The following is a 20,615-nucleotide window of genomic DNA, read 5'->3' as shown; positions in this document are numbered from 1 at the left end:
GTTTCCTTCCTTTATGGACCCATTCTGTGCGGTTAACCCTTTAGGCCACTTGGAATTGTATATATTAATTTTAATTGGATTGTCTTGGTTTGAAAGTATTACTGTTGATAATTACTGTATGTTGAAACTCAAAGGCCTTAAATACATGTATTTGTATTTTTAATGTATATACACCTGACTGGGATTGATTTGTAAGTGTCCTTAACTCTTTGTGCTCATTGAGGTCTTTCAGTCACCCTCACCCCTCCTCAGACCTAGTCTTGACTGCCGCCAATGCTACCTTGATTGGTCTGGCTTGTCCAGAAGGTTACCCTGTTCCAAGAAACTAGGCTGGCCTTCTGAACCTCTGCCCACCAGGTCAGAATTCAGAATTCCATTTTAACAAATTAGTGGCAGCGGTGGGATAGGACTGAAGGTATCCAGTGTTGCACACTAGTGTAGGCATTTCAGATTACCCTTACCCAGGACACATGTGACTTAGTAGTGATAACTGTAAAGGCCATAGACCTATCTAGAATAATGGAAACAATGACCAATATAAACTTACATGCTTCTAAATCAGAAACACTAAGAATGATGTGTGCTGAGAGAGGATTACCTGCTAAAGGCACACAATTGGAAATGATTAAAAGAATAATGGAATGGCAATAGTTGCAACTTGATGCCATCACCACTGATGAGGGTGCAGAAGGAGATGGAGCTGCTTCCACTGACAGAGCTGACAGTTCTGTTGCTGCCCTCATTCATGGTGCCCATGATGACAGAGAGGGTGCATTGTTCCAAGTTTTCTCTGCCAGCTCTGATGCTGATGCCAGGTTGGAATTCAAGAAGCCAGAGCTGCTGTTTAAGCAGAAGGAGCTTGATTTCCAGATGGCTAAGTTGAAGATAGAGCAGGCAGAAAAACAGAAGGACAGGGATCACTAATTGGAACTGGCCAAGCTTCAAGTTTCCAATGGATCCAAGGGATCTGGACATGGGTTTGGGTCCTCCTCTCATCCAAGATTTCCTAAAGATCTGCTAAGTGTGTATGATAAGAAAAATGACATTATGGACTGGCTGAATGCATGTGAAGTTCAAGAGGTTTTAAATGCTGATGAGATTGCATGGGTACTCAGCAGACTACCCCATTCTGGCTGCAGTGCTATTATGGAGATGTCAAAAGCTGAAAGAGTAGATTTTGCAATGTTGAAGCAAACTCTCATCTTAAAGTTTGGGAAGACTCCTGCCCAACACTTGAAGAGCTTTAGAGAGTACAAAAACGAAATAAGGTAGTACTTGGGTGTCATATGTGACTGATTCTTTAAAGAACTTGACTGGTTGGGTTGAAGGCTATAAGGTCTCCACCTTTGAGAGTATGATATGTTTTGTCATGCTTGAACATATTTTTGCATCTTGTTCCCCTGAGCTTAAGCAGGATTTGGCAGATTCATAGGAGTTAGATCCTAAGAAGCTGCCCATGGCAGCAAATTTGTGGGTGTCACATAGTGTCCCATGAGGACAAGACCCATCCTGGTAAGCAGGAGGAGGGGGAAAAGTCCAAAGATAAAGACGGTTGGGGTCTGATAAAACTTCCTCCCAAAAGAGCCAGAAAAATAAATTAATTTAAGAGTAAATCACAGGAAAATGCACAGGGTAGTTCAAACAGAACTCTGGTTACAGTAAGCCTCCCTGTGTCCCAAGACCCAGTGGATCTTGTGTGGCTTGTGGAGCAAGTGACCATGTGAAGGGGACCCCAGATGTAAGGTCAAAACATTGGGGGTCCACTCTGCAAATCTGGCCTTTTCCTCCTATGAGGAAGAAGAGATCACAGGGGCATCCTTCTCTTCAGACTCCTTCCCAAGTGGGAAAGAATCTAAAGTAGTTTTAGTTTCCCTGTGTTAGTGGGAGCCTAAAGTCTCAGAGGCTTATGCTAGAATTCTTGATAATGCCAAGCACTATTTTAAAGACAGTGTGCTGATCAATGGAGTTGATACTCCTGCCCGTAGGGATAGTGGCTGTATCAGAACTGTAGTGGATTCTACCTTGGTAGACGCAGAGGAAGTTGCCAGAGCTCTTCTGTTACCTAATACGTTAGCTGATGGACCCCCTATCAAGTCCCCGGTTATGCTTGTAAATCTTACTATAAATGGTACAGTAGTCGGGATTCCAGTGAGCATTTAGAGGCAAGTCCCAGGAAAGGTCCTGCTGGGGACTGATCTCAGAGCTTTAGGGCTTGTGGGTGACACAGCAGAGAGATCATGCACAAGGTCACAAACCTTGGCCTCACCTTGCCCTGGTATCCTGCCTCCTTCTTTCCCCTTCTCACTTCTGACTCCCTGATTTTTCACTCTGCCATCCTGCCTCCACCATTTGATATTAGTGTCTTTTCTCCTCCCACTCTCCTTCTCTCAGTACCCCTCCTCTTCTACCAATACTACTCATTTCCTTCACTACAGATACTGTTCTCCACCCACTGCTACCGCTACTCCCCCCTCTCTCCACTACTACTCCTTTTGTCTTACCACCACTACCTCTACTCTAACTACTGCTACCTCTGCTTTCACTACTACTGACTCTTCTTTCCCTACTACATCTTCTCACTACTACTAGCACTACTCTCACTACTACTACCTCACCTCTCCCTGCCACTAGCTCTATCCACCAATCACCCAACCACACTCTGCAGTATCCCTGCACTCGACACCAATACCGCGCCTTTCTTCAAGATGCCTGCACACTCCTTTGTTTCTTTCTCCGTTATCACTTGGTCCCCCTTGCCGCCACTGCCACCTGCAGCCGAAAAATCCTTCTTTCTGCTTCCTGCTCCACCCGTATTTATTTATTGAAATTTTTAAGTGGGGTGCTACATGCGCAGCAAGCAAAAGGAAAGCAAGGCAACAACAGTGCGTAAGATCAATCAACAGAAGGAAGTTAGTCAGCCAGATTAAAAAAGAAGAGTCTTTGTACTTTTCTTAAAGACTGTCAGAGAGTGAGAAGCTTTAATGGCAGGTGGAGGGCATTCCATTCATGCGGGGCATGGAAATCAAAGGTCGTTTCTCCAAATGTCTTCAAGCAAAAGTGCGGTTGAGTTAGCTGAGAGACATCAGAGGAGCGCAGCACACGATGGCAGCGTTTTGATGATAGCCTCCTGGAAAGATAGAGAGGTGCTTGCTTATTCTGGCATTTAAAGGCAAGAGACAGTGTTTTATGTCTTATTCTCTGCCTGACTGGAAGCCAGTGTAGTTTCTTCCTAAATACAGTTATATGGTTGGGCCTAGAGAACCCAAGTACTGCTCTTACAGCCCCGTTTTGAGTGTAGATAAGTGCCTAGTAGTGTTACAATAGTCTAACCTTGAGTTCACAAGTGAAGATGCCGAAGCGCTCTATTAGCAATAGAAAGATAAGGCCATATCTGATGAAGCAGCTTGATAACGTGACCACATAATGAACGTAGCTGTGAGACCTCTTTCTTCATACACCCCAAGAGTTTTCACAGAATTACAGACAGCAATGACAGTGCCCGCAATTACAAAATGAGAATATTGGGTATGGAGATTCTTCAGGCGAGGGCCAGACGCCATTATAAGAAGCTTGTTCTTAGAGTCATTAAGGGAGAGACACTTTTATGCCATCCATATCTGAATCTTATGGTAAAGGAAATGTATTGTATCTGTGTCCTTAGAGAATACTCCAGATAGTACTAAGACGATCTAGGTGTCATCTGCGTAATTTGCAAATTGGACATTCAGATTGCCCAAAAGGTCAATAAAGGGTTTTATATAAATGTTGAACAAAAGGGGCAAGAGACATAATCCCTGCGGCACACCGCAAGACAGAACTATAGTATTGGCCTGGGCTCCAGGCACTCCTACACTAGATGTCCTAGGACCAAGGAAAGAGGCCAACAGTTGGCGGCAGTTTCCGAGCAATTTGCCACAGTTAGCAATCTGTTATGTAGAAGTTTTTGGTCAATAATGTCAATGCTGACGATAGCTCTAACAATAACACAAGCGCTGGGTGACTTTTTTCAATAATATCAGTTATATTAAATTTAAGATCTAAGAGAGCAGTTTCCGTGCCATGATGGGATCTAAAACCAGACTGATGCCTGTTTAGCAAGTTATTTTCCTCTATGAAATTCTGGAGCTGTAAATATGCAACTGTGTCCAGAATCTTGAAAAGATAAGGAACATTAGTGATGGGCCTGTAATTCTTTGGAGCTGCAGGGTCCATGGTGGGCTTTTTCAGCAAGGGAGTAACCCAAACATCCTTAAGGATGTTTGGTACGGTGCCAGCTTGGAAGGATAAATTAATCATTTTTGGGATCCACGGGATCCGAGCATCTAGAGAGCCTTTCACAATGTCAGCGGGGCAGGTGTCCCCAAGACATGAAGTAGATTTCATGCTCTTAACGATTTCTAGAACCTCATCCTCAGTGCAGCTATGAAAAGTGAACCTCGGAGTAGTTGTGAATGAGTCTGAGTGTGCGTTATTTGTTATAATGGGCTCATTGTTCAAGACTAATCAAGTCAGTTGTTTAGAGATAGACAATCTATGACCTGCAGTTTTATTAGCAAACTCATCCTGAATGGACTCGCACCATAAGGAGTCTTTGACGATGGGTGGAAAAGATGACGAGTGACTTTCAAATTCCTTCAGAATTTTAAAAAGTTCTTTAGAATTGGATTGTGCATAATTAATACGTGTATTATAGGTTGCCTTTTTTCCTTCAATAATGATATTTTTATAAAGTTGAACACTTTTCTTATAGCTGACACGAGTGGTAGAGCAGGGATTGTTACTCCATTTACGTTCTAGAGCTCTTTTTGCCCTTCTTGCTTCCACAATCTCGTCTTTGAACCATGTCTTCTTCATGGTTTCTATTTTCAATGTCTTTACTTTTTCAGGAGCAAGAGTATTAATGGTCTCCCTAATAGCAGAGGAAAGATGAGAGGCCAGATCAGAAGAGTTGACGCTAGCATCGATATACCCAAGCTTTGATGTAACAATGGCAGAGAAAGCACTAGCCGAGATGTTCTTAGTGTCAAGACATGTTATTTTAACTCTTGGGTTGGTGTCAAGTCTAGAAGGGGACGTGGTTAGGATATCGGTATTGACAAAAAAGTGGTCAGACCAAGGACATAGTGAAGTACTAATGGGGGTGTTCAGACCATTATGCGGCAGAATCCAGTCTAGTATATGGCCACCCTGGTGAGTAGGGCCGTTTACCAGCTGTACAAATCCTGCTGCTTCCAAAGACGAGAGTAGAGATACAGCAGAAAAATCGGTTAAAATCACCCATCAATATTACTGTGGTCTTAGCTTTAATATTACTGTTGAGTAATTCCAGTAATTGTTCTTCAAAAAGCGGGAGGGCTTGAGGAGTAAATAAGGTGAGGGATGTATTTGGATTGATTTTCATTTTAACAACAAGGAGTTCACAACCATCCAAACACAAGTTGTTGGATGAGTAGCAATCAAGGTGAGTGTTCATAATAAGCCAACACCACCACTCCATTGGTCAATACGATCAGCACTGTAAATTTTATATCCAGCTGGCAAAGAATGTTCAATGGTAATCTGTGTAGCATCAAGTAGCCACGTTTCCGAAAGGGCAAGAACATCAAGATCATGAGTGACATTATAGTCTTCAATCTCAAAGGCATGTTTTACCTGGGAATGGGTGTTAAGTAGAGAGATTCGTAGTTGATTAAATATGACCTTCTTTGGAGTTTAGTTCCTTCCGAGGAGTCAATGGCATTTCTAGGATAAGGGGGGATTGACAGTGGGGCAAGCCAGGGTCCAAATGAGACAGCCCCTCAGACTTATCCTTGTGTCTGAATCCGGTAATTGCCCCGATATCTAGGATATTAAGCAGTGAGAGGTTAAGACAATGGTAGGGATTGATGAACACTTTTGGGGGTGTGTCACAACACGGTTTTCCGTTGCAGTAATATTTTCCATTTGAGCGCGTGTTTTGGGCTTACCGGGCATATTTCAGCAGGATGACAGCGAAGTAACAAAGTAAGAATACCTTTGTCACTTTACTAAAAGTGGAAGCTCGAGGAGACTAAAGAAAACGTCACCACGGGTCTCCAGCTGCGTCCTCACACTCCCTGCACTCACCTCTCACAAACCGGCTCATTCGCGCCAGCCGCGGTTGCGCCTGTGAACTAAATAAGAAAGCAAAAGAATTACAAATGGAACAGGGAACTGTAGTTCTGGATATTCAGTGCGAGCAGAGACTAAGCTCTATTTTCAATCGCACAAAATACACAACAAAAGTTACTACAAAGGTGTAGACACAAGGGAAGGCAGGAAGGGGTCTAGCAATTAGCAACTATTTAAAAGCACGTAGGGCTAAAACACTAAAATTAAAAAAAACACACGGAGCTGTGATAGAATACATTGTAACAGTGCAATCCCTTAATTCCTCCTCCTCTGTTCTAGAATGGTCAGCTTCCTCTGTCTAATCGTTTCTACCTATTTTTCCTGGTAATGCCCGAAAATAGCGAGAACAAAAGTTGCAAGCGCATTTACTGCGCATTCGGCTTGCACAAAAAAAGTGGATCCCAGAATACCGAACATGGGAAGCGGGAGTTGCGAGGGTGTCCCCGCTTCCAATGATTGGCATTATGGGCTTTAGGGAATGCGTGGGTGTTCCCCGCTTCCATGCCATTGGAAGCGGGGGACCATAAAGAAAGAAAAAAAACGAAAAAGCCAGAAAAAGGGACCCTGCGGCACCACCGACGACCCACGTTAGAGGCTCGGAACTGACGCTGCAGGGATAGAGAGTCGGCGGCACACTTCTCTGTGTGCCGCTGAAAAGCTAAGTACGGGGAGGGGTAGGGTATGCAGGATGTCGGCGACCGTGATCTATGTTATTACCGTGCAGCGGGATTTCGCGATACAATATTTGCCGATTCGCAATTTCCCGCTTTGCGGTAATCACGTAGATCCATTTGGGTGTGTCTGAGACTGACAGGTTTTAACAGCGTTCTAAGCATTTGCCTATGCATTTCTGATAATATCCGTCCTCGGGGCCAAATCCTTAGTTCGCACTGCTAGATAAAAACGGTGTTCCTCCTCAATCCTTCCAGATTAGAATGAATAGCAGCGGGAGCTAAGGGTTTGAAATGCATAGGCATTTTTTAAACCCTTGTTAGCGCTTCATTGCCTTATTTCTGTATATACATTAAATAACACTGTGTTACGATTGCTCTTGGAGCTTTGGTCTTTAACTATGAGGAGTTATAGTGCAGAAATACAGTACTAATTATTTAAGAATTGAAACCGTACTTGTTCAGGCCCCAAGTGGGGCACCACGAGAGCCTGTGGTTCTTACAGGGGATTCCTTGTGAGTTTTCTTGTATTGTATGTTGTAAGGCCTGTGCCAGGGGCCTTTTTTCACCAAGGAGCTCCACACTAATCAAATGAAATCATCTAAAAGAAATTCAGTTTAGAAACAGTGTAATTGAAAATAGCAGTGCCCACCAGTATTGCATAGTTTTGATTCCATGCCACCATAATCATTCATCACTGCACATGCAAGTGGGCATAGACTTGGCCACTCCCAATTCCCTCACCTCACCTCTGGAGCAGAGCAGGACATGCTCTGATAAAAACTCTGGTAGGCCTTTCTGCCTCAGGCTGGGTGAGGTCCCTATCCCCCCCCCCCCCAAACCGATCACACAATTGTATCACCCATTAAGCTTTAAATATTTTTTTGATGTATTCACATTCCATGCACAAGTATGTTTTTATATCACTAGTTGGTCTGTGATTCAAATGTAGCTCCAGATAGCACCTATGTATGTAAGATAGCTGGAATTATTTAGGCTGCAAGCGGGAGTTAACTTGCTACCAGCAATGTTCATCCCTGTTCACCCCAGCAAAGATGATTCATGTTTTCAGGAATAACAAAACAGTCCCTAAGGGAGCCGAGCAAGGAAGCAACATCAATGTTGACTATAAAATTCCAGTAAATATAGGATCCTTCCTCAGAGCACTAGTAAAAAATTACTTTGAGGTAAAAAGCTGTTGTTTCCATGGCTGAACTTTCAAATCTATCAATGACCCAGGATGCTGAAAATCTTCAGTAATCTGCCAATCTATCTTGTTTGATTTCTTGGCTGTCCATGTCACACCTTTTGCACACCATATCCGTGTTTATTTAGCACCTTTGTGTACTGCAAAGATTCCAAATTAAAAGTGTGTATTTAACTGTTTTTGTTTCCTTTCAGAGTCGGTGTACTGCATTACCTGTTTTGACTGTGAAGGATAGTTCAAAGTATGGAACATTCATCAATGGAGAAAAGCTGCTCACTGATTCTCAGGCGGTTTTAAAATCAGGAGACCAAGTCACTTGTGGCGTCTTTAATAGCAAGTTTCGGTAATCTTTAATCATTTGTTAGAAAAATCCCTTTGATGCATCTTTCATGAGCGAGCATATATAGAATTCCACAGATTGCCACCACGAAATACTCACAGCTCTTGACGATAATGGAACGCAGTTCTAAGAGCATGCTTCAAATGGCTGATCTTGTCCAGGTCCTCATGTGTGGAATGTTTGTGTCATGTAAACAACTCCACAAATGCCTCTGTATTTGCTGCAGAAGAGAAAGATCCCAGAAACCTTTGAGCTACTTTGGGGTTTGTTCCCTTGTTGATCAGACTGTTTGGGAGATGTTGTTTCTGTTCCACATAGGAAGGATGATGTGTGTGATATTTTGTTTATGGACTTCTACATATATAATTTTGAGTAGTGGGTATCTTTTCATTGTAGTCATCTTTTCATTCCGGTTTAGTCAGGGTCACCATGGAATCACTTTGACAGATAATGTGTGGTGGAACAACGCATTTACACCAGCCAGTACATATACCTTCATAAACTTTACTGTAATCTTTAGCGATATATGCGCATGTGACCCTACCTAGGTTCTATTATCGCAATTCATTAAATTGTAAGATCACTCTGGGCTTGTTAGTTATATGTGTGTGCCTGTGATCATTTGTAATTCATGCCCGATAGGTGTGTCCTCTTCTGAAATCTAGTAAGTCTGGTTCTGGAACAGTGCCGTATATTCTGGTTTTAGTTCACTATGCACCTGCTTGAGTCACTGATGTTTTTCTCTTTGCTCTGGGATATGAATGAAGGGAAAGGGACCCGAGCTGCTTTTATAAACCTGCCCATTTGCAACTGGCTGAAGGTATGGCAGCAGTGACCACAAAATAGAACAACAAAGGTGTCACCAGTATTCTGACAATGACTTTCGATCTTATTAGGTGCACTTAACAGTGTCCTTTTGATGTATGGCCGCTGTGATGCCAGGAAGGGTGGTGGATTTGGGTACAGGTTTCACTCTGCAGCTAAACAGTGTGTTTCAGGCTTTGGAATCTTCAACAAACCTCAATTAAGGAGCAGGGTACTACTTGGTGGAGGGAAAATATTGTTTTGTGTCTCAAGAATGTGTACAAGGCCGAAATATAACTTTTGCTTTTGTTCCGTGTGCTAGGGTGGAATATGAGCCTTTAGTCACATGCTCCTCCTGTTTGGATGGACCTGGCAAATCTGCTTTAAATCAAGCAGTACTTCAGCTTGGAGGACATGTCGTGAATAACTGGACCAATGAATGCACTCATCTCGTTATGAATTCTGTCAAGGTTACTATTAAGGTGAGTTGTCGTCCTGCTCTTGATCTAAGTCATTGTCGCATGTATAACTGCATCTCATTTGAAGGTGTCCCTTCATTTAGAAAAACATCTAATTGGAAGTAAAAGAGGAGACATGGGTGAATTAAGTGCTTGAAGGAGGGTTTCCCTCTGCATTCAATGCCAGACTCTGGAAAAACACTGAGTATGCATGTATAATTCCTGCAGCAAATTGTGGCAATGAGATTGCCTTAGCAAAATGTGTGTTTGATTTACCAGAAAAACATATAACCAACAAGTGGGACCAGTAGATAGTTGTCTTGTCTATTTATCTATACGAGACATACTTTAGATGATAGTTTAATCCTTTCATTGAAAGTTAATGGAATTTGTTGTGAAACAGGTCAAATGAATGCTGTTTTTCGATATGCTTGGAAGGCTGCGGAACTGGCAGCAAGGTATTTTTAAATGTGCAGGACTTGATACATATATCCCAGCAGCAGTCGGAGAGATTAGAAGGGGACTGGTGTTTGAGTAACTGGAAATGGTAGCTCAGCCATGTGGCTAGATCCCATAGAGAAAGAAAGGATAAGAGGTACAGCAAATTGAAGAAGGAGTTGGGCATGGGTAGGAGATCAGGGATGGAGATGCAAGTGTTCCTGGAAGACCGGAGTAGTTAAGAGGTCCATGATTGTGCTCTGACTGAGCACAACAGAACAACAGGCTGAAACAATAGAGAGCATGGCTTTCATTTCAACAACATACAACAGACAGACAGGGGGGCGTGAAACATTTGGGGATTAGCGCTGCGTAGCTTAGTTTTAGTTTTAGGCTGCCCTATGGTTTAGAGGACTTGATAATGACTTGAAAGACTTTTACTGTAAAAGCCTCTATGAGGTTCCTAAGCAAGTCTGTTATCATTCACCCCCCAATAGCTGTGCCTCATGTTTTCCTTTGATCAGGCACACGCTCATTATAGCTCTCCCACAGAAGCCATAATACAGCAGTGTTTCTCATTCTTAATCTTACCCCAAGGCTAGTTAGTCAAAATCCATCAATTGGGTTCTGTGTATGCATAAACCTACCCCAAGATGGAAGGAGTTTAGCATTATTTTCCCAATATAGGCTTGTTTCGGGCCTGGTATTCCAGTCCAGGATGTTAAGGCTACCTCTGATCGGCTTCATAGGTGAGCCTTAACTCTGGAAACCCCCACCACTTTTTGTGTTTCCTGGGAGTAACAGTCCTCCACAAGAGGTACATAGTATATATAGAGCGTGTATACCAATGGTTTAACAAAGACTTTATGTTAAATCGCTCATATATTGATTTAACTGATCTCAACATTTTACAAGGATGAGGTGGCGGGGGGGTAGAATTATCCATGGCTCATACAAAAAAAAGGGGTGGACTCTGACATCACAGGCAGTGAACGTAAGGTGAAAGAAATGTGGATATTTAATTTTAGGGTGACTATCCCAACTAAGAAAGTGTACAGGACAAATAAGCATTTGGCAAAATAGCATATTTTCTTAAAACATTGCGTGCTGATTGGCCACCAGGGGGCGCACGGATGAGCTGCCTCTCCGTGTGAGCGCTCTACACAAGGTCCGGAAAGTGGCAGTGAGCCCCCACTTCGAGAACCCCCCCCCAGAGTTGGTTCTTGAGCGAGAGACGTGGGACGGTGTCCCCCCCGCATGAGAGAAAACCCGGAGAAAATCGGAGGCGGCATCGTGGCGAAATCAACATCGGCGCTTTGAGGCCTTCGCCGCGGCGTGCGTCCCGCGGAACTTCCAGTCCAGGCCTGCGTATAAGAGCCGCCCTCTGTGACTGACTCGGCGCACTTCTTGGAGCTCTGTGAGGAAACTGCTGTGCACTACTGCTCAGTGCGGCTGGGAGCCCCTTCTGACACCCCCGCTGCGGCACGGTAAGCGGACCCTTCGTCCCCCCCGGCATCGCGGGGCAGCTGTCCCCTCCACTGCTAGTCTTTGCCGGCTGTCCTCGGCCTGACGGCACGGTGGGGCCTCATCCTCCTCCCTACCTACCCTCCAGGCGGGCCCTCTCTGGTGTTGCAGGAACGACACTCGATGCCTGAGAGGTGACACGCTTTCGCTGCGCAGCCGGTTGGGAGGGTGAAGGAGGACTCTACGAATACATATTGGAACAAAACTCGAGAGGCCCTCAAGTGCTGGTCCTTCGCGCGGGTGCTAACGTTACATTAATAGAAGGCCGCTGGGACGTTTTTCACCCTGCCAAGTGCCCTTCATGGACCCTAAGACCAAGTTGGCGAAATACACGTTTTCACCAATTGCCAGATCCCAAGGGCCCTCCTCGATTCCTACAATGTCGACAGCAGGATCCGAGGCTGCCGCGACCAAGGCGGATGTAGCTGATTTGCTTGCCGAACTGAGGGGCATGCGAGCAGATATCGGTAACAGGATAGATAAGATCACGCAGAGGATGGACAAGATGGACGACAGGCTCGAGCAGGTTGAGCACAACCAAACATCTCTGAACACACTGGAAGCACAGATGGATCACCGCATTGCAGACTTATCGAACAGAGAAGATGAATTGCGCCTTAAGGTCGACGACCTCGAAAATAGGGAGCGTCGTAACAATATTCGAGTCTTTGGTCTTCCTGAGAAAGAGGGTGAAACCGATCTAGACCTGAATCAATCGTTACACACTATCCTGTAGCTCCTCTACAACGATGACTCAATTGACGCACCCAAAATTGACCGAATCCATAGGGCTGGAGGTAGACCGGGGGCCCCGAGATCGGTCCTGGCTCGGTTTCATAACTACGCGGACAGAGCACGAATCTTGGACAAGGCCAGAAATGCCCCACAATTGTCCTTGGAGAACTCCGCTATTTCCCTCTACCAAGACTTGTCATCGCTCACACTAGCAATGAGGAAAAAGTGCTCTCCGATCACGAAAATGTTGAAAGACAAGGGCGTCAGGTACCGATGGGGGTACCCATTCTCCCTCACCTTCGAATGGGAAGGCTCGACATTGAGACTTGTCACGGAGAAAGACATTGCTGACTGTACGTCAGACCTGATAGGTTCGCCAGAAGGTGCCCCCTCTCATGAGGATCAAGGAACATCTGGTGGTGAGTGGAAAACCAAGGCTTCACGGCGGAGGAAGATCCCAGGTTCTAGGAAATTCAGAAAGATGAACACCTCCCAGGATATGGAACACTGACAAGGTGCCTGAAGTGCTTTGGCATGCCCAGTTTACCTTTTACCCAAGGGTAAGTTACTCCGCCGAGGGGGTTATGAACTCATGCATAAGAGTCAACCTCCTGCTATGAGACTTCCATAGATGGCCTGCAGGCCAAATTGTGAAGGGTCACTTTCTCCAAGTGTGAGGTATCTCTAGCTCTGTGGGTCTCAGACGCTCGGAATGTGATATGATGTAATACTCACGTTGCGCTAGCTCCTTGGGGAGGGTTGATGACTTTGTTGTTGAACCATTGTTATTGTTAGGTGCACACAAAAGTTGGGGGCTCACTGATATAAGTGACTTTATTATGGTAGGACCGCCTGTTTTGCGGTCTCCACTGGTGGTCCGAGTTCGGCTGGGTGATGTCAACCTGGGCGAATCGGGCGCCGAATGTGTTGGGGATGGGGTGGGGGGTGGGGGAGGGGGAGGTTGAGAAACACACACTTTGCATCAATCTTGACCCAACAGACACGCAGACGCACCTTGGCCACACTGAAGTCTATGGTATGCATCAGACGATCTGGTCGTCGGCCTCTGTGGGATTTCCTGAGATCCACTCATATAATGACGACCCATGCATAACGATGGCCGACAGGATATGTGCCGTGGCACAGATGGAATGGCCGCCCACGATCACTAACTACACCTACGATGGCACTTACACCCCGTAGGTACACATTACGCATTTGCACACTCAACGTCAAAGGCTTAAACTCTCCCACAAAACGATCAATGGTGGCTAGGGAATTCAGAAGATCGAATGTAGACATCTTGTTCCTTCAAGAAACGAGATACCGGAGGGGTGAGGAGAGAGCCATCCCGTCACGGGAGATTGGGCTCGCCTACTGGAGCTCGGGTATATTGAAAAAGGCAGGGGTGGGAATTCTGGTTCGCAAATCCCTCCGAATGACAACTCTTGACATATGGACGGACACTGAGGGTCGGGCGATCACGGTTGTAGGTAATATAGGGGGCATAATAATCACTCTGGCCACTCTCTACGCACCCAATCAAGGGCAGAATCGTTTTCTTCACAAAATCTCTGAAAAGGTCTTTAACATGGCTAAGGGGCACACGGTCCTGGGCGGGGACTTTAACACATGGATGGACAGCTCTGTTGACAGGCAGACCAGGGCCGACACATTAGAACCGCCCAACACTCGAACTGGGGCTGAAATTAAGTCTACCCTTGATCTTTATGGCCTTGTAGATAGCTGGCGACATCTACACCCGTTGGACAGAGGTTTTACTTTTCACTCCCTCCCCCACGACACACTCACACGCATCGACTATATCTTTCTCTCCAACGATCTTCTACCTGTGCTGCAAGCTTCTACTATATACCCCTCCGCATGGTCAGACCATGACATGGTTGCAATTGATATATCCTGGGATGAGCTGTCGCCCCGCAATTCCAAATGGAGGTGTAACGAATCCCTCTGGGCTGACCCGGTCTTTAAGGAGACCCTTGAAAAAGAGATCGAGCAATTCTTTCCCACTAATGATACAGGGGAAGTAGGGAAGGTAACTGTGTGGGAAGCAGCCAAGGCTACTTGGAGGGGAATCCTTATACGGGAAGGGGCCCGAAGGAAAAGGGAACGTGCCCTGGTGGAGAGGGGCATTAGGGAGAAGCTTGCCGTGGCTCAGAACTTGGCGCAGACCACCCCGTCTGACAGACCTAGGTACCTAACTGAAGCTAAACGACTCAGAGAAGAATTGAGGATTCTTATTGCTGGCAAAACAGCACAGACCTTACAGTGCCTTAAGCAAAAATATTATGAGAAGGGGGACAAAGCAGATGCTCTGTTAGCAGCTCGCCTCCGTGCACAGAGAGCGGAGAGATGGGTTGATCGAATTGAGAGGACTGATGGCACTCTGATAGACACGACGGTCACGTCCCCGAAGGACATACAGGAGGCATTTGCCTACTTCTATGAAGATCTATATATGTGTGACCCTCCTCCCCCTATAGGAAGCGTAGACGCATATCTTGAGGGAGCGCGTCTTCCCGCCCTCACAGGTGCGGAGGCCGAATCCCTAGATACTCCGGTCACTGAGGAAGAAGTGGAGAGTGCCATTAAGAGGCTGAAAATAGGGAGAGCCCCAGGGGATGATGGATTTACACCGGGTTTCTATAAAGCATTTTCCACCCTCCTTGCCCCCTTCCTAGCATCCTTGTTTAACCATATTTTCAATACAGGTCAGGCCCCCCCGTCCTTCTCTCAGGCCCTCCTGGCTGTAATTCCTAAGGAAGGTCGAGATCCCAAATACTGTAGTTCTTATCGACCCATCTCGCATCTTAACATCGACGCTAAGGTGTATGCTAGAGTCATTGCGGCTCGGCTCGAGACATATCTTCCTAGATTGGTACACTCTGACCAAGTTGGCTTTGTTCTTGGCAGGCAGGGCGCAGATACCATGCGGAAAACACTCCACTTACTACACGAGGCACAGGGAATGAAGGGGGACCCATCTCTTTTGTCGTTGGATGCTGAGAAGGCTTTTGATAGAGTGTCTTGGGACTTTTTGGAAAGAGTGTTGGTGTCATATGGGTTGGGACCGAAACTCTGCCGCGCCATTAAAGCATTGTACACCTCCCCCACGACATCGGTAGCGGTGAATGGAGGATATTCACGCTGGTTCCCCCTTGAAAGAGGTACGAGACAGGGTTGCCCACTGTCAGCAATAATGTTTGTGATGTCCCTTGAGCCATTGACGCAGAAACTAAGAAGTGACGGTAGAGTTAAAGGCATCACGGTGGGAGACAGGGAGTACAAACTGGGGCTATACGCAGATGATATATTGCTTCACTTGACCGACCCCTTAGATTCGATCCCAGCTGCGCTTGACATAATTGAGGAATACGGTGCATTGGCCGGCCTAAAAATCAACACAGGGAAGTCAGTCCTCCTCCCGATTGATAAGAGCAGGGATTCCGAAATCGCACGCTTTGCCCCGCTAGGAGTCCAAGTCAGCCTCACCACACTCCGTTACTTGGGCATTAATGTCACCCGCGACCTTGACTCCTTATATGAAGCTAACTTCCCACCACTGTCACATGCTCTACAGAAAGATAGCCAACGGTGGTCCAAGCTCACAATCTCCTGGATGGGCCGTTTGAATGCCATAAAGATAGTCTTTCTCCCTAAGATATTATATTTGTTTCAGATGCTCCCCGTTAGGATGCCCCCGGAGTACTTCATGGATGTGCGAAAAATGTTTTTGTCCTTCCTGTGGCAGGGCCAGAGACCCAGAATTCCAAGACCCTTACTCCATCTCTGCAAAGACAACGCGGGAGTAGGCCTCCCGGACATGGAAACATATTACAGGGCGGCGCAACTTATAGAGTTCTTGTCCCACACTTTAGGCAGCGTTCGGAACCCCAGTGGATAGCGCTGGATAACTATCACCTTCGTCCTTTTATTGTACCCGAATGGTTATGGGTCCCCAGCTCCCAGTTGCGTGAAAGAATCAGATCCCACCCTATTTTAGGTACGCTATGGGCAATTTGGAAACCAGGCAGGAAAATGATGGGAGTCACGACGTGGCCATCTCCCTTGGGTCACCTTTGGTCACCAGGGATCCGAGACGCAATCCCAGAACCTGGAAGCTATGAAACGTGGTACCAAGCGGGGCTGGAAAGGGCGGGCCAATTATGGCGCGACGGAACCTTTATAACCATTCAAGACCTCCAGGAGGCGCTTGGCATAGGCACGCTCTCAGTTTTCCTGTACTTGAGACTCAAAGGGGTTATGACAAGGTCAATCTGGAAGGACCAGCTGCAGAGGGATCTTACCCCATTTGAAACGATCCTTGATCGATGTACGGGCTCCAGTGGTCTGATAAGTGCTATGTATTCGGCCCTTATTGAGACTGATATCTCCCCCTCATTGGTGCTTAAGGGCAGATGGGAAGCAGATATGGGCAGACAAATCTCCGAAAAGCTGTGGCTAAACATCTGCAGACGCACCGCGAAATCCTCAATATCCTGCCAGTACAAACTCCATGCCATAAAACCTTTGTATAGATGGCAGTACGACCCGACCAGGCTTGCCAAAATGTACCAGGGGGTTAGCCCATATTGTTGGAGGGGCTGTGGGAAGCGGGCTGGTTACTGGCATATGTGGTGGGGGTGTGCCATGGTCCAGACCTACTGGTCAGAGGTTCTTAGCTGGATCAGGGATCTGGACGATGAAGAAAGGGTAAAGCAGCCAATGTTCATCTTGTTTGGTCTGATTGAAACAGGGGACGAAGTTGTAAAAGCACCTAGGATGGTACAAGGTTTACTGATGGCTGCACGAGCCTGCCTCACTATGGTGTGGAAGAGGCCCAAGCTCCCTAGTAAAACTGAATGGCTTGGGGTTGCCCAGACTCTTTATAGAATGGACTACCTGACCGCCGCTTTACGCGGAGATCTCACTGATGTTGAAAGTGCCTGGTCTGAGTTCAGAGCCAAATATGCCTTGTAAAGACAATGTGTGCAGTATATTATTGCGATTTGTGCCAATAATAACAAACGAGGATTTTTGTTGTGGCGGCTCCATGTGTCATGTTATGTGTCCTGGTCGGATATCATATTTATACTCAAAGCTTTCTGGTGTTGTCTCATTGTTTAATGATGTTTCTCAATCATGCATTTGGAGATATTAGAAAAGGGGGGGAGGGGGGCGAGATTGGGTTTTGTTAATCCTATTCATTATACTGCTTAATTTTCCAGAACTACTGCACATGATATACGAAGATGGTACTTGTCTTACATGCTCATTCTAATTATTTACTGAACGATTTCGGATGTAAGTGACTGTTGAGCTTGTACAAAATCAATAAAGTTTAAATTTTAAAAAAAAAAAACATTGCGTGCTAAATGGAAAAGGTGTGCACATTTTTTCTTAAAATGTTTAAGAATGTGTATCCTGTACAGCAAAGAGTCAAAAGGAGTGTTTTACAGCCATCCACTTGGAGATTCTATTGGTTTTACGGCTACGTTTCTTGTCTCTGTGCCATGCGACCTTGGTTCCAATCCCGGACATGGCACTCATTATCAAGTGATGGAAGCACTTTAAAAAAAAAATGTCATTAATTTAAAACACACAGGGTGGCAGTGTCCACCCTCTGAAAAAAGTGGACGGACCCCGTCCACCCGCGTGTTCCCTCGACTTGAGCCCTTGAATTACCAAAAGACTGATCTTCTATTATTATCACTACTTTTAATTCTCAATAAAGTGCCCCATAGATTTAGTATTATATTGATAAGCATATGAAGTAAAAAAAACACGAAAAGGAAAATGCAAATAATCCCAATTTCATTAGGATTAATATAGCATTTGAATTAAAAATTTGAATATATTTAGAGGGAACTGTGATTTAGGGATGAATAAATCACATGCAACACACCCAGTTCTGCTACGCTTAAGTCTAAGACAATTACCAGCATAATAACATTGTTAGGATAGGGGGGGGCGTGGCTATGCGGGCCATGTAAGGAGACGTTTTCCAGAGGAGCTCCCGCGATCCTGCAATGATCCTTACAGATAGTGCATACACAGATGCCTATGATCATTGAAAACCCATATGCCTGCTTATGAATGCGGTGAACGTGCCTGGTGAACTTCTGGTGCCCACAGGATGCACTGCAACAAAGTTCTGCATATAGCGAAGGTTGTGTGATCCGGAGAAGAAGGGCGATACAAAATGGCGGACTGAATGCGAGAACAAAGGAATCTTTCGGCTACGCGAGGGCAGTGTAATAATACTGAAGCGCAGATACAGTTGAATGGTGCAACGTACTAGGACACCCCGCGCCTAAGACACAGGCTTAGATGAGCCCGGATGCTTGGGAGTGAAAGCGGACAGTAGAGGGCGCGGAGCCTGACACACATGAGGGAGATTCCCTGAATGGACTGTGCCTGAGTCTCACCCGCAGCTAGGAACAGCTGCTAACCGCAGCTGCAGAAGATGCGTATATGGGTAGGCGGTGTCGGGAGCGGTTCGACTGAACAATTGCAGCCCCAGCGTCTGCAAAGAGTCTAACGAGTAACAATGTTGCCAGCGAATGTGTAGCTCAGGGGGGACGGGACCCGATAAGAGCTTGTAAGGGAGCCCGTACGCTGCCTGCAGGGTCCGGGCTCATGAGGACACAGGACCAGAAATCGGTGGCCTGAAACAAGAAAAGTGAAGTGGAGCCCTACGTTGCATGGGAAACGAGCCCGGCGTACATATGAAGGCAAGTTAAGAATGGCAATAACAAGGACATCCACACAATGTCAGCGCATGAAGTGGGCGCAAGAAGGCAAGCTGAGGAACTGAGCCCCTTCAGCTGAGTCAGAGGCAAACTGGGGATCACAGGCAGCTTGAACGGACGTGCGAAATAAGAACAGTGGGGCAAACTCATATCAAAGGCAAGCAGAAGGCGTCTGTACACAAGTCTGCCGAGAGCTGGGACCGTGAGAAAACAGAGGACACGGAGCTGCATCAGGACACCGGCAAAGTAAGGAGGAAGGCAGGGACGCACCCATGGCCGTAAATGCCGGCAACGGCACAGAACGCTATATGTAGCAGATCAAAGCCGCCAACACAGGCTATGGTCAGAGAAGGGGGAGTACCCCGAGCGACACAAACATCCTGGCAGAAACACTACGCAGGGGTCGCAGGCCTGAGGGCACGGCAAACGTGGGACACAGGCTCATACAAGCAAGGACGACCAGCAGTAGCGGCTGCCGCCAGAAGGGGAGCCACAAAGTGATACAGATTGAGCCGGTCCGCACACCTGGCAACAAGGAGTGCTCCCCATAACAAATGTTCTATGACCAAGGGCGGACAAGGGTAAACATGAACACCCAGCTGGCAAACAAGGTGTGAATCTCTGGGCACCCCCTTGGATGCACAGCAACCCGTGGACAACAACAAGCGTGTACACGGTGGAAGATTGCAGAGTGCCAGCCGAAAGGTTTGACCAGCGAGGCGTTGGGGACAGAGCTCAACCGGAAACCAGAAGGGAACAAAGCGCACAACCCATGTGAAAACAGGGAGCAACAAAGCCCTGGAATGCTGTGCAGCAAAAATTACATATAGACATAGCCAATGCACCTGCTGCCCTGAGACCTATTATAAGCACTAGACAAAGCGGATGTTCGGCGTGCCGGGACACAACCTGGGACAGCTGGGAGAAAGCAGACAGAGAATGCGCAAATAGCGAACGACACAAAACAATAACGGAGCAGGCAGTGCTGAAACTGGGGCAGATTTAAAAGCACAGACATAAGGGGGCTAACGCAAGGCACAGGCAGACACATCACAGGAAGATCAAGGAACGTAGCAGAGGGGCCTCGAAGCATACAAAGACCATTGGATCAGACACAAGGTCGACATATGACCACGAACCCTAAAGGGCAGAAGTGTTGGCACGGCCCAACAAGGGCCGGCACACAAAGGCAAAAGGAGCGCCAGCTGCCAGGAGACGTGGGAGAGAACAACCCATTCACTGGATAATACAAATAGCACACATGGATTTAAACCATAGCCTCCCTCATGAACCACAGTTAACTGCATAACAGGTTCGTAGAGCTGAAGATTACACCCTCGATAGCCCGAACTGAGGCATACGAAAACACTGAGATGGCGAGCAAACAGACTAAGACAAAAGGGAAACAACCCACGCTGGAGGAATACGCAAGAACACTGCAGCCGGCAGAAGGGGCAAGAAGTAAGGAGAATACCCCCACCACAGTTACTACCACGGTAGGCAAAGATCAGCAGA

At 46.4% G+C, this 20,615-nt stretch overlaps 1 protein-coding gene across 3 annotated transcripts in view; it reads left to right on the top strand.

Annotated features, from left to right (window-relative positions):
- NBN (nibrin) overlaps positions 1–20,615 on the top strand; it is a 732,941-nt gene that overhangs the window by 132,343 nt on the left and 579,983 nt on the right. For all 3 annotated transcript variants that reach the window (XM_069621324.1, XM_069621323.1, XM_069621322.1), the window contains exons 3-4: positions 8,223–8,371; positions 9,495–9,654. In XM_069621324.1, the coding sequence (XP_069477425.1) occupies positions 8,223–8,371; positions 9,495–9,654 (309 nt within the window). The remainder of the gene's footprint in view (positions 1–8,222; positions 8,372–9,494; positions 9,655–20,615) is intronic.

Source organism: Ambystoma mexicanum, chromosome 5q, assembly GCF_040938575.1.
Source record: "Ambystoma mexicanum isolate Mex_15411 chromosome 5q, UKY_AmexF1_1, whole genome shotgun sequence".
In the NCBI taxonomy this organism is placed as follows: domain Eukaryota; kingdom Metazoa; phylum Chordata; class Amphibia; order Caudata; family Ambystomatidae; genus Ambystoma; species Ambystoma mexicanum.
This window is presented reverse-complemented; position numbering and strand designations above follow the sequence as displayed.